The sequence below is a fragment of the Glycine max genome, chromosome 5 (genome assembly GCF_000004515.6).
Source record: "Glycine max cultivar Williams 82 chromosome 5, Glycine_max_v4.0, whole genome shotgun sequence".
Classification (NCBI taxonomy): Eukaryota; Viridiplantae; Streptophyta; class Magnoliopsida; order Fabales; family Fabaceae; genus Glycine; species Glycine max.
Window position 1 is genome coordinate 39,632,482 of NC_038241.2, and position 13,176 is coordinate 39,645,657.

Below are 13,176 nucleotides of genomic sequence, written 5' to 3' on the forward strand. Positions count from 1 at the left end.
AGTGACAAAGCTTAATAATTATTGCTCATTCTTTACAGATATTGAAAATAACATCTCTAAGATTCTTGAGCTTATTAAGAACAAAAGCCATAGCAAAGAAGATGATGAGAACCACAAACATTCTACAAGTGGGACAGAACTTGTTGGGTTAATAGAGGATTTATACAAGAAGCAACAATCACTTTATGCCATATATGATTGTGTCATTGAAGAGTTTGAGAAAGTAGTTTCTCGCAAAAGAATCAAGAAGGTTGCAATGTCTTCCTCTGACTCGGACTCTGAATACTTTTCCCCAGAGGAAGTAGATGGCATTAAGAGAAAGTCAGAAAAAGAATATTACAGTGTATCTTATCTTGGCACCCTTAAGCAAGAATCTGATAGAGGTGATTGTACAGATGAGGTTCCTAAGATTGAAGCAACAAAGTTTGAGGAACAATTAACTTCACTAGCGAAAGAGGTTGAGAGTTTGAGCCAGCAAAAAAAGAATCTAGAACTTCAAGTTGAAAGCCAGACACATGAAGTTAAGCATCTAACCTTGAAGAACATTGAGTTGTATGACCAAGTATCAGAACTTGAGTTGTTGTTGAAAAGGGAAAAAGGTGTGGTATCAGATCTACAAACACAACTAAATAACAGCGAGAGCCAAGCAAACTTAGCAAAGTCCAATGTTGCAAATTTGATGGCAAAGATCAATGAGCTAGAACTAGAGACCAAATCCCTACAAACACAAAAAAATCAAATGGGAGAAAAAATAAAATGTGACAAAAATGAAGCATTAACCCAAAGAGAGGACTTGATGGAGCAGCTCAATGCCATGCAACAAAGGCTAGATTACATAGAAAATGAGAAAAGGGAACTAGAAGTTGAGATGGAAAGCCAAAGGGAACAAATTTCTCAACACCTTATTCAAATAGAAAATGTGAAGGACAAATTATCTGAAATGAGATCGGTTGAGCACAATATGGTGGAAGAGAAAGAGGGGTTTCTTGAGAAGCTAAAGGATCTAGAACTAAATTTGGAAATTCAAAACAACCAGAAAAATGAATTGGAAGAGAAGTTGAGAGCCACAAGTTACGAGGTTAAACAACTGGCAGATGAAAACAAGGCCCTTCAAGACAGAAATCATGAACTGAGAACAACAATGACACAGAAAGGGGAAGAGATCTCCATTTTTATGAGAGAACATGAAAACCATAAGAATGGAGCTTCCATGGAGGTTATGGCTTTAAAAGAAAAACTTAACGGTATGAGACTTGAGCTAGATACTATGCGTGAACAGAAAAACAAGCTGGAGCTACAAAATGAACGAAGCCAAAAGGAATATGCTGAAAGCCTGGCAAAGGTGGAGACTTTGAACACCAACTTAGCAACCCAAATAGACGATCAAGCGAAAACGATTGAACGAGTCAACGAGGAGAACAAACAAGCCAAAATTGTGTATAGTAAATTGAAGTTGATTCAGGTAACAGCAGAAAGGAAAATGAATGAACTTGCAGAAGAGTTTCGAAGGAAAATGGAAGACAACATCAGGTTATTGCACCAAAGGATCCACGTGGCAGAACAACTGAACAACGAGAACAAATACAGTTGCAAAGTAACAAAGCAGAGGTATGAGGAAGAGAACAAGAATTTAGGACTGAAAATTGCGAGTTACAAAGAGGAAAAGACAACGCGTGTTCCAATTGGGTTTGAATTGGTTGCACTAAACAGATTGGATTTGGTGGTTGAGAAGGTTGAGGAGCACATGAGTCGCATGGCTAGAATGAGGTGTGAGGTTGAGTTTGTGAAGGATTGGATGAGGGAAAGGAATGGAGAAGTGAAAGAGCAGAGAGAAAACGTGGATTGTCTTAGGGAGTTGTTGAACAAAAAGGAAGAGCAAGAATTGGTGTTAAGGGAGAATGTGTGGAAATTAGAGGCAAATGTAAGCAAGGAGGGAGGGGAGAAGTTGAACCTAAGGAAACAAGTGAGCCAGCTTGAGAAGAAAGTGGGGAAATTGGATAAAATTTTGAAAGAGAAGGATGAGGAGTTGATTAGCCTTGGGGAAAAGAAAAGGGAAGCAATAAGACAACTTTGTTTTGTGGTTGAGTTTCATAGAGATCGTTATAACTATCTAAAGGACATGGTTGCCAAAAAAGGGTAAATAACATGACATGAGCTTGGGAAAGAAAAAAGAGTCAAGAATCTCTCCAAGAAGCTTATTGTTGTACATGGTGTATGGAACTCTGATCGTGTGCACTAATATTTTTTTTTCTTTCTATGCGACTGGCATATTGAATTTTATAGTCGCATTTTTTTCCTTTTTTGTTTGGTACAAATTGAATTGTAAAGTCAGAAATTGTTAAATTGTATTATGATTTTGTTAGTTTGATATAAGAATTATATATCAAACTTATGGATAACTTAATATTTTCTTTGGATAAGAAATGCATGAAATAGCTCGATGAAGGAGCAGTGAGGCATCGGTAGATAAATAGATTACCACACCCCTTTCTTGCTCTAGTGTTCTAGGGTCCAAACCCCTCAGGCTCAGAGCTACCATATCGAAAATCCTTTATAATGCGTCTAAGACTGTAAAATCGGTTTATAATTTATAAAATTATAGTCACATCTTTATCATTTTTGTAATATTTTTTTCAATAATATATCACTCTGTCATATTATTGTAATCTATAAGTGTTATATTATTTGACTGTATCAGCATGATAACATCTCCTCATGATTAATTCACGATCAACAAACAAAGGAATTAAAGTTACATAATTTTAAGAAAGACTAAAATTATAAATTTTAAAATAAGAAAATTAAAATCATTCGTTAGAAATTATAAAAAGACTAAAATTATAATTTAATTTAAATTTTACATAGTGACAATTTTTTTAAAAAAATGTAAAATTATTTATGTTGATCAATTGGACATAAAGGATAACATTGTGTGATCTTGGAATTAAGTTACTAAATTGAACTTTAATAATAAAGAAACCAAATTGAATCAAATAATTAATAAAAAGAGGAATTAAAACAATAATTTAACTGATATTTTTGGATAAATCAAGATTATCTATCAATCAAAAAATAAAATAAAAAACTAATTAACCTTGTAGAATATTGAGATCTATTTAAAATGGTTGACTACTTTTAATAAATATTATTCTATAAGGTATTATACAATTATATATAATTCTCTATTTCTATTTTTTTTAAAATCAGCATTCTCTATTTGTAATGTACCAACAAAAATACATAATTCCATAGTTGATGAACTCAATAAGTTTGTTGTTTAAACAAAAATACAGCATTCTCTATTTGTAATGTAATCAAATACTTTTAAAGAAGTTTATTTTTTTATAACATAGCTTTTGAACAAATTATTAAGTTGAGGAACATGCAAAGATAATCCACCTAAGGGTGAAAGACTGAAAAGATAATTTAAGAAGTAGTAATAAATCTGTAAAAGTTTACAATAATTGGTCCAGTGACTTGCAATTGCAGGCGGGAGTAAACGGCCACAGAGAACATGGAAACTGCAATTGGAGGCAGATCATCATCAGTATTCAGCATGATATTCGTGGCATCTTATCTTGCTCCTTTCTGGCATTGAGTCGTTAATGATATTTTTTTCTAATTATATTATGTCAGCTTTGTCTTTTTAATTATGATGTTTTGTCAGTTTCCTAGAAATTGAAACTTAAATTTGTGAGAGTCAAGCACATTCTCATCTTACAATTATATGTGATTTAGCAGGGGTTCGATTAAAAAAAAGTTTAAATAAAGTAATTGAGTATAAATAATTAATGTATTAAAGTTAAAATTAAATTATTGAAATATTATTTGAGTTTGATATTTAATAAAAATAATTATTGATTAAACTTTATTTATTTTTTAATCAAAATTTTAATTAATTATATTTTTTTCTTATGAGCCAGAGAAGATTGAAAATGTTTGACATCCCATTATACAATTTATATATACCAAACAAAATTTATGATTATATACATCATCAAAGTAATATACACACACGCACAATATTAGGCTGTATCTATTTTAAATTTTACATTTAAAAAAGTATTAATTTGTGATTGATCTTATTAATGTATCACCATTAAAGTTAATTGTTATTGTTACATGAAAGACACTCAAATCACGTGAAGAAGTATAGAACACCATTCATTTTATGTTCCGTTAAAAGAAATCATTTTATGTAACAATTAACGCAGCAAAAATAATTTGTAAATATAATTAAATGATTTTACAAAAAATAAAGCATATAAAAGTTAACTTTATTTGATAATGAGTTTATTTTAGTAGTTTTATTTAATAAGCTACTTCAAAAACTACTAACTATTTTTTTTATAATTTTATCCTCACTGATTTTTTATTAAATTTCATTTTATCCTTTTATTCAATTTTAAATTTTTTAAACCTATTTTAACATTCTTACAAACATGAGAAGATATACATATTTTTAAGGCAATATTAATTTTTTATTTTATTTTTTAGGCATATATATATATATATATATATATATATATATATATTTAGTTATCATGAAACCTGGGATTCAACTTTTTTGTTGTTTTGTATAATTTTAAATTATTTATTTTATTGAATTAATACATTATTTATTTATTTAATTTAAAATATTTGGTAACTAAACAAAAGTTGATAAAATATCAAAATTATAAAGAAAAATATATTCTATTTTCTGTTTTAAAATAATAATATTAATGAAAATTAACTGTTAAAAAATTAATTTTAAACAATATGAGTTTATTTAACTTAATTCTACTTTTTCAAAGAAGGAAATTTTTTATTTAAAACAATATTAGTTTATTAAAAAATTATTTTAAAACTGTACGAGTAAAATCATCAAATCTTTGCTATTATTTTAGAATACAAAATTATTGTCCTGATTTTTAAGATGATAACTTATTAAAAATTAAATTTAAATATTAAAAATATTAAATATCTCTTTCCCTTCATTTGATATTTATCTTTTAGCTTATCTATTATATTACAAAGATAAAAGAAAAACATATTTAAATCAAAATAAAATTAAGAAGAATGTTTCTTAAAAGTAACATTATTTTCTTGAGGAGTTTTTGGATATTATGTTATTGGTGAGAAATTTGACTTTGTCATTGATTATATTTTATCAAAAAATCTGATTAATTACTTTTAATATGTCTTCTTTTTGTGTTTTTTTTTATCAATAACACTCAAACTTTAAATCTTACTTTATATATTTGAGTCCAATTTCATTCATATTGACATCATGTTGATAAATTTTACATAATATGAACATTAATAAATATTAAATTTAATAACTTATTTATATTTTTTTACGTAGCTAGAATATTTTTGTGTTTGGAGTTAGAGACAAACCTTTTAAGATATTATAATTTATTAAATGATTTTTTAACAATAACTCTTTTAGGATGTTTTAGAATTTTGTTTTAAGAATTTATTATAGACATGAGGATTGAAGAACTCTTAACCAACTTTTCAAAATTGATTTTCAAATATTTATTTATATATATATTCTAAAAATGCGGTACATTAAAAATATAGTAGTACAAGAAAATATTGATTAATACCAACAAATGGTTGCCTGTCTGATGATGAGTTTGACACACTTAAAGCAAGTGATCAAAGGTTCAAAATCTTAATTACTCTTATGTGAGGATAAAGCTAATTAGGAGGAAAAAAAATAATCCAAATTTGAGTACCTTCATACCCCGAAGGATATTAGTATAGGATAACAACCGGAAAGATTTCTTGCAATTGTATGTGTAAAAAAAAAAAAAAATGTCAGTTAATTCTTAAATAATATAATTTTTTATAGACTTGATTTATTATTATATCCTGACCACTGAACGGACCTTAACATGATAATTTGATTAACAAAATTTTCTCTTTACAGAACATAAAAAATGTCATTTTACAAATTTTTACACTTGGTATTAATTAAATTTCTTTAAATAATTAATTACTAAATAATATTATCCTTCCATTTATGCTCATGTTTCAAAAAATAATTACTTGTATTAAAGTTTTTCAGGAAGTTAAGAAAAACAATTTGTAGAAAAAATAAATGAAGTATTTACTATTGTGTTTTTATTAATATATAGTTCTATTTGATATTTCAAAGAGGACTAGGTACTTTCATAAATTTATTAAAGAGAAACAAAACAATAGTCTTATTTCGAATGATATAAAAAAATAGTCCTTCTCTTCCTAAACATCAAAATCCAAGAAATGGCATCCAAAAATAAATAAATCAAAATCCAAGAAAGATAATGGGATGCATTGTGTGATCCACGTAAAAGCTTTTAAAATTAAAAGAAAACGACTAATAATTGTTTTTTTTTTTTATGACTAATATTTGTTACAAGAAAAGATTTTGTGATTAATTAAGTTAAAACTTGAAACAATTACACTCCAAATCCACACGCCCAATAGTTAACTAATAAAGCATAGAATTCTTATTTTACTTTTTTAGTTTATTTTAAAAAAGGAAAAATTTAATTAAACATTATATTAAAAGAATCTTAAAATAAAAAATATATTTGGAAGATTTTTGGAAACAATTAAAAATCCTCTTAAATATGCCTTCTTAAAGTAGCTATTATTAGAAGTTTATATTAATTAAAAAAGCTATACAATATTTTTTTTATGAAAAAAGCTATATATTATTAGAGAATACTCGTGTAAAATTTACAAAAATAATAAAAAGAAAACACATTAATAATAGAGTCTCCAGTTGTCTTCAAAGGCTCAACGTGTCCTGAGGCGAGAAATAACGCGAAAGAGGTCATAGTGGCATCATGGTAATAAAGCGAGAAAGGAAAGGGCAAAGATCTGAAATGCAATCCAAAGATTCCATTCCTGAAATTTGAAGGTGCAAAAAATGCTGGCTAGCGCTCTAATCCAAAAAATACAAAGCCACTTTTCGATATCATTATATTTTAATTAAAAACCGGGTCGGCTCTCTCTCTGTCTCTTGCATTAACTGAAGAGCTTCTCCTTAGTTACTTTCTTTCTTTTCTCCGAATTTCGATCCTCTGCTCTGCTCCAGCTTTCAACTTTCAACTTTCACAGGTAACCTGACCGCCAATTTCCTATTCTAAATATTGCATCACTTCAATTCTCGAACCTCTTAGTTGAAGCTCTTTCGTTTTTCTTCAATTGTTTCAGCTCTCGGATTCGATCGGATCATCTTCGCTTGCTTCGGAACTCAGTTTCTCTCGGTTTCTTTTTTTATTCTTTTTTTGTCTTCTCTGCTGTTGCACAAGGTAAACTCCTATACAGTCGTATCTGATCTTTCATCTGAATCTTTTACTGTGCTGTTAATTTTGTATTGGATGCTAGCACGTCGATCTTGGACGATTTTGTTCTTTTGGATTTTAAAGAAAAAGAAAACTATTGCTGCTTTATGAAATTATTTATCCTTTGTCTTTGGTAATTTTATTATCATCTGATACATTGGTTGAAGCTGAAACTCACTCTTCTTTTGTAAATTTTCTCTCCTTTTATCCGTAGGCATTTTTCTTGGTAGAATTCATTGATTGTTACAAATAATTTGAAATTAACAAAAAAAAAATAGCTTGTTTGTTTGTTGAGCTGTACCGTTTGAATTCCAATCTATTTCTGGGGTGATTCCCAGAGTTGCTGACGTGGCGCCAGATTACTGTTGTTGGCACGTACTAGTTGCACTGTTTCTTTCTCTCTTCTTTTTTAACCTTTTTTTAATATTTCTTACCTGTTTATATATATATATATATTATTTATTTCGTTCTGAATATTTGAACTCTTCAAGCTGGGCGAATAAAACGTTGGTCCAGCGATGATAGCCTTAACATCTACAGTATTTTATTGAGAATCTGACGGTGAAGGGTGGACCCAAACAATTACACATTCTCCTTTTCTTTCTCTCTCTATTTTCTAGATTATGCCCATAGTCAATCCCATGATTGAACCCCAATTCCCATATTCAAAAAGTGATATAAAGCCGCTAGAAAATAATAGTGGTTGCTCTTTTGAATGAGCCCTATATTATACTACTACAATCTTTCCCTATATTTCAATATTTTTGTTTTCCCTGTGACAAGAGTTTGCGTTAAATTTCCTGCCACGTCTTTTGATTGCGATATTATATAAAAATATGACTTAAAATATTTTTGTTCACATATCAAATATTGCATACCGCCATCTTGGGGGCGACACAGAAGCTGTAATGGCAAGGTGTTGGTGTCGAAAGACTAACCACGGATGTTACATGCACTCTTTCTGTTATAACTAGAACAATAAGAAAAATAAATAAATTAGATGTTGGTCATATTAGTCCTTTAATGATGAAAAATTGAAAATTATGCTTAAGGTCTATTACATAACTAGTATTCAAGGGACAAATCTGCAGTCAATTTGATTGACTGAATACATATTCAAGTCCTAGTTTAATGCCTAAATGCAGATTTATGGACTACAAAGTGTAATTTGTATCAATTAGGGACTCATGATCAACTTGTATCATTCATGGACTATTTGTACGTATTTCAGTTGTTCTCCTATAATTTATATTTGTTTAGCAAGTTTGATGGGTATAAAACTATAAATAAAATTTTGATTGCTCTAAAAGTAGCTAGATTTGTATTCTCATTAATGGCATTTAAAAATTTCTTTTAACATCTAGAAAATTGGGTGCATTACAGGGCTCAAATATCAAGGAATTGTGTGCATTACAGGGCTCAAATTACAGATTATCTTGATGTGATACTGCTAAGAAGTTGAAAATCTATAGAAAAGATGGTGAAACATCGCTTTAGAGAGTCTATTAAATCTTTGTTTGGAAGTCACATTGACTCTAATAAAGAAGAGCAGCTCCAGGAAGCTAAAGCAGGTACAATTTTTTTGAAAGATTAATTCAGCTACTACCATGACAGCGTGATATGATATCATTGAAAATAGTGATGAAGAATTTACTATGATTTGCATGTATGATGTATCACCTTATGATCATACCTATGATTTTAATTTTTTCTACTTTTCCTACAGAAATTGAAGACAAAGTGAAAAGGATATTGAAACTTATTAAAGAGGACAACCTTGAAGAGGATGGTACCCCAGTAGAACATTCTAAGAAGGAACCGCTTGTTGAACTGATTGAAGATTTCCACAATCAATACCAATCACTGTATGCACAATATGATCATCTAACGGGCGAGTTAAGGAAAAAGATTAAGGGCAAGCGAGAAAAGGGTAGTTCTTCATCCAGCTCAGACTCTGATTCAGATTCAGACTATTCTTCAAAGGACAGAGACAACAAAAACGGACAACTGGAAAATGAATTTCAAAAGACAATTCATGACTTAAGGCAAGAACTTGAAGTGGTGCATATAGAAGTGGCTGAGTTAAATCGTAAGTTGACAATCACACATGAAGAGAAGGAGGATCTTAATTCAAAATATCTTGCAGCATTGAGCAAGATACAAGAAGCAGACAAAATTAACATGGACTTGAAAACTGATGCTGAAGCATTAGGCACTCAAAGATTAAAACTTTTGGTTGAGAATGCTGAACTAAATAAACAACTGGACACTGCTGGTAAAATAGAAGTTGAACTGAGTCAAAAATTGGAAGACTTAACAGCAGAAAAAGATAGTTTGACCATGGAGAAGGAAACAGCTCTCCAACAGATTGAGGAGGAAAAGAAGATTACTGATGGCTTGAGAACCCTTGTTGATCAACTGAAAGATGAGAATTTAGCACTTGGCAAAGAGTTAGAGGCAGTTACAGGTGAATTTTCCATTCTGAAACAGCAGTTGGAACATGCAGAACAGCAAATGACAGATATAAGGCACAATCTGAAAGTTGCTGAGGAAGAAAATGAATCTTTAAAAGTGAAACTTTCACAGGCTTCAAATGAGGTTCACCTGGCTCACAATAGAATACAAGATTTTGTAGCTGAATCAAGTCAGTTAAAGGAGAAACTTGATGAGAGTGGAAGGGAAATTTCTGCCCTCACTCAGATGCATGAAGGATATCAGAAAGAATCCTCAAATCAAATCAGGGAACTGGAGGCACAAGCCACAACCCTGGAGCAGGAATTAGAATCACTGCAAAACCAGAAGAGAGATATGGAAGAGCAAATTAAGAGCAGCACAACTGAAGCGGGGGAACTAGGAGAGCTCAATTCAGGACTACAAAACCAAATATCAGAACTTGAAATAAAGTCCAGAGAAAGAGAAGAGGAGCTATCTGCTATGATGAAGAAACTCAAAGATAATGAGAATGAGTCATCTTCTAAAATGTCAGATTTAACATCTCAGATAGATAAGCTGCTGGCCGATATAGGCACATTACATGCTCAGAAAAATGAACTGGAAGAGCAGATCATTTCTAAAAGTGATGAAGCTTCGACTCAAGTCAAAAGCATTACAAATGAGTTGAATGCGTTGCGGCAAGAAGTGGAGTCCCTCCAACACCAGAAATTGGACTTGGAATTTCAGTTAGTGGAAAAAGTCCAAGAAAATTCTGAGTATGTGATTCAAATGCAAACTCTGAAAGAGGAAATTGACAGAAAAATCCTGGAACAAGAGAGACTTCTGGAAGACAAGGAAAATTTAGCCATGAAGCTAAGGACCCTGGAATTAGAGATGAACACTATAAAGAATAAAAACAGTGAAGCTGAAGAGCAAATAAGGGCTAAAAGCCATGAAATCAGTCACATGAGTAAGGGAATGCTGGAGCTACACGAAAAAATAGCAGAAATAGAGAAAATATCAACAGATAGAGAATCACATTTCTTAGTTCTCCAGGATAAATTTATTAATGCGGAGCAAGTGGTTTCAGCTAAAATAAAGGTATCCAGTGAACAAATTAAGAATCTTGAACATGATCTGGCTTCCCTGCATCAGGAGAAACAGGAATTAGAACAGCAGTGTGAAAAGATGAAGTTGGAGGTGGATTCCATACAGAACCAGAAGAGTGAAATTGAAGAACAAATGAGAGCTAAAGACCATGAGAACTCTGGGCTGAGAGAGGAAAATTTGGGATTTCAGGGAACAATTACTGTTCAGGAGAACACATTAGCCGAGAAAGAGGCAGAGCTATCCTCTTTACAGGAAAAGCTTCACGAAAAAGAGAGTGAGGCTTCAGGCCAAATAACTGCCTTCACAGTCCAAATTGATAATCTAAAACATGATTTGGTGTCTTGGCAGAATGAGAAACAGGAATTAGAACAGCAGTGTGAAAAGCTGAAGATGGAGCTGGATTCAACAAACAACCAGACGGGTGAAATTGAAGAGCAGCTGATAGCTAAAGACCATGAGAACACTGAACTGAGAGAGGAAATTTTGAGACTGCAGGAAGCGATTGCTGCACTGGAGAAAACATTAGCTGAGAAAGAATCAGAGTTATCCACTTTACAGGAAAAGCTTCACGAAAAAGAGAGTGAGGCTTCAGGGCAAATAATTGCCTTCACGTCTCAAATTGATAATCTGCAAAAAGACCTGCTTTCCTTTCAGAAAACAAAAGAAGAACTGGAGCTCCACTGTGAAAAAATTAGCGAAGAACATGCACAAAGCCTTGTAATGGTAGAGAATGAAAAGAATGACATATCAAGCAGAACTATGGATCTTAAGAGATCACTGGAAGAGCGAGAAGATTCATATCAGAAGTTGAATGAAGAGTATAAACAAATCGATAGTTTGTTTAAGGAATGCATGGTCAAACTTGAAGTTGCAGAGAAGAAGATTGAAGAAATGGCAGGAGAGTTTCATGAAGGCATTGAGTCGAAAGATAAGAAGGTAGCTGATTTGGAACATACAGTGGAAGAGCTTAAAAGAGACCTAGAAGAGAAAGGAGATGAAATCAGTACTTCGGTTGAGAATGTTCGGATGCTTGAGGTTAAGCTTCGTCTGTCAAACCAGAAGCTCCGGGTCACAGAACAATTGTTGAGTGAGAAGGAAGAAAGCTTTAGGAAGGCAGAGGAAAAGTTTCAGCAAGATCAGAGAGCCCTTGAGGACAGGATTGCTACTTTGTCAGCAATAATAACGGCCAACAGTGAAGCTTTTGATGAAATTGTTTCTAATCTTAAAGAGCGTGTGAACAATGTCACGACTGGCATAGAAACTATAAGCTGGAAAGTTTCTGATGACTGTAAAAATTTCGAGGACAGTATCTCTAACATCTCACACGAGCTAGGGGTTGCAAAGGACCATGTGAGGGAGATGAATAGGGAAAAAGAGCAGTTAAAGAGAGACAAAAACCACTTGTTGGAGCAGCTGCAGATTAAAAAAGAACAGGAAGTGGCTTTGAGGAAGAGTGTTGAGAAGCTAGAGGCAAAAGCAAGCAAGGAGGAATCAGAGAAGATGAATCTGACAACAACTGTAGTTCAACTAAATAGGACAGTTGGAGAGCTTGAGAAAAAGATGAAAGAGAAAGAGGATGGCATGCTGGACTTGGGAGAGGAGAAGAGGGAGGTCATTAGGCAGTTGTGTTTGTGGATTGATTATCACCGCAGTCGTTATGATTATCTCAAGGACATTCTATCGAAGTCTCGCAGAGGCCAGAGTGCAGCATAAATCCTCTTTTCTTTTCTTTTTTTGTATGCAGCTTGTTCGTTGTGGTGATTCAACTTCTCATTAGCTCATTTTTTGTTCATGTGAATTGATTCTTTTTGTGCGTGTTTGTAATTTAATTTGTCCAGTATCAGGAGCATCGTATAGAATTAGATTTGTTCTTCCCTTGAATTTGAACTGAATAATGGTACAGCAGTTTTTTCCTTAACTGTTCAACGCAAATATTTAGACTAGAGCTGATAAAAAAACAAACTAGGTTTCAAAAATAATTATAACTACTTATATAAAAGTAATTACAAATATAATCAATTTTATAGAAATAGCTATTTTATATAATTTATTTTTATTCATTCATAACCTATTATCTAATTGATTTTAGATATAATTTGTTATATAACTAATTATATAATTAGTTTATTCATAATCGATTGTATACTCATATTTTAAAAATAATAATTGATTATATCAAATTATAAATAATTATATTTAATTAATTACAGTTATAATATCCATTTTTACCAAAACCAAAAGTTATAATACTCACTTATGATCGAATTATTTATTAATTATAGTTATACAAATATCAAAACCACGTGCA

General features: G+C 31.4%; 2 protein-coding genes across 3 annotated transcripts; both read left to right on the top strand.

Annotated features, from left to right (window-relative positions):
- LOC102662482 (COP1-interactive protein 1) lies at nt 1-2,429 on the top strand. Its single transcript, XM_006580836.3, has one exon. The coding sequence runs from the start codon at nt 257-259 to the stop codon at nt 2,138-2,140; it is 1,884 nt and encodes a 627-aa protein (XP_006580899.2). The 5' UTR covers nt 1-256; the 3' UTR covers nt 2,141-2,429.
- A 4,503-nt stretch (nt 2,430-6,932) lies between these two features.
- Nucleotides 6,933-12,786, top strand: LOC100812919 (COP1-interactive protein 1). 2 transcript variants are annotated; one of them, XM_006580475.3, is made up of 4 exons: nt 6,933-7,098; nt 7,195-7,292; nt 8,709-8,896; nt 9,052-12,786. In XM_006580475.3, the coding sequence occupies exons 3-4, from the start codon at nt 8,803-8,805 to the stop codon at nt 12,579-12,581; spliced, it is 3,624 nt and encodes a 1,207-aa protein (XP_006580538.1). In that variant the 5' UTR covers nt 6,933-7,098; nt 7,195-7,292; nt 8,709-8,802; the 3' UTR covers nt 12,582-12,786. The 2 variants fall into 2 exon arrangements, with proteins under 2 accessions (XP_006580538.1, XP_040871588.1); XM_041015654.1 differs by having other exon boundaries at nt 7,195-8,896.
- The last annotated feature ends 390 nt before the right edge of the window (nt 12,787-13,176 follow it).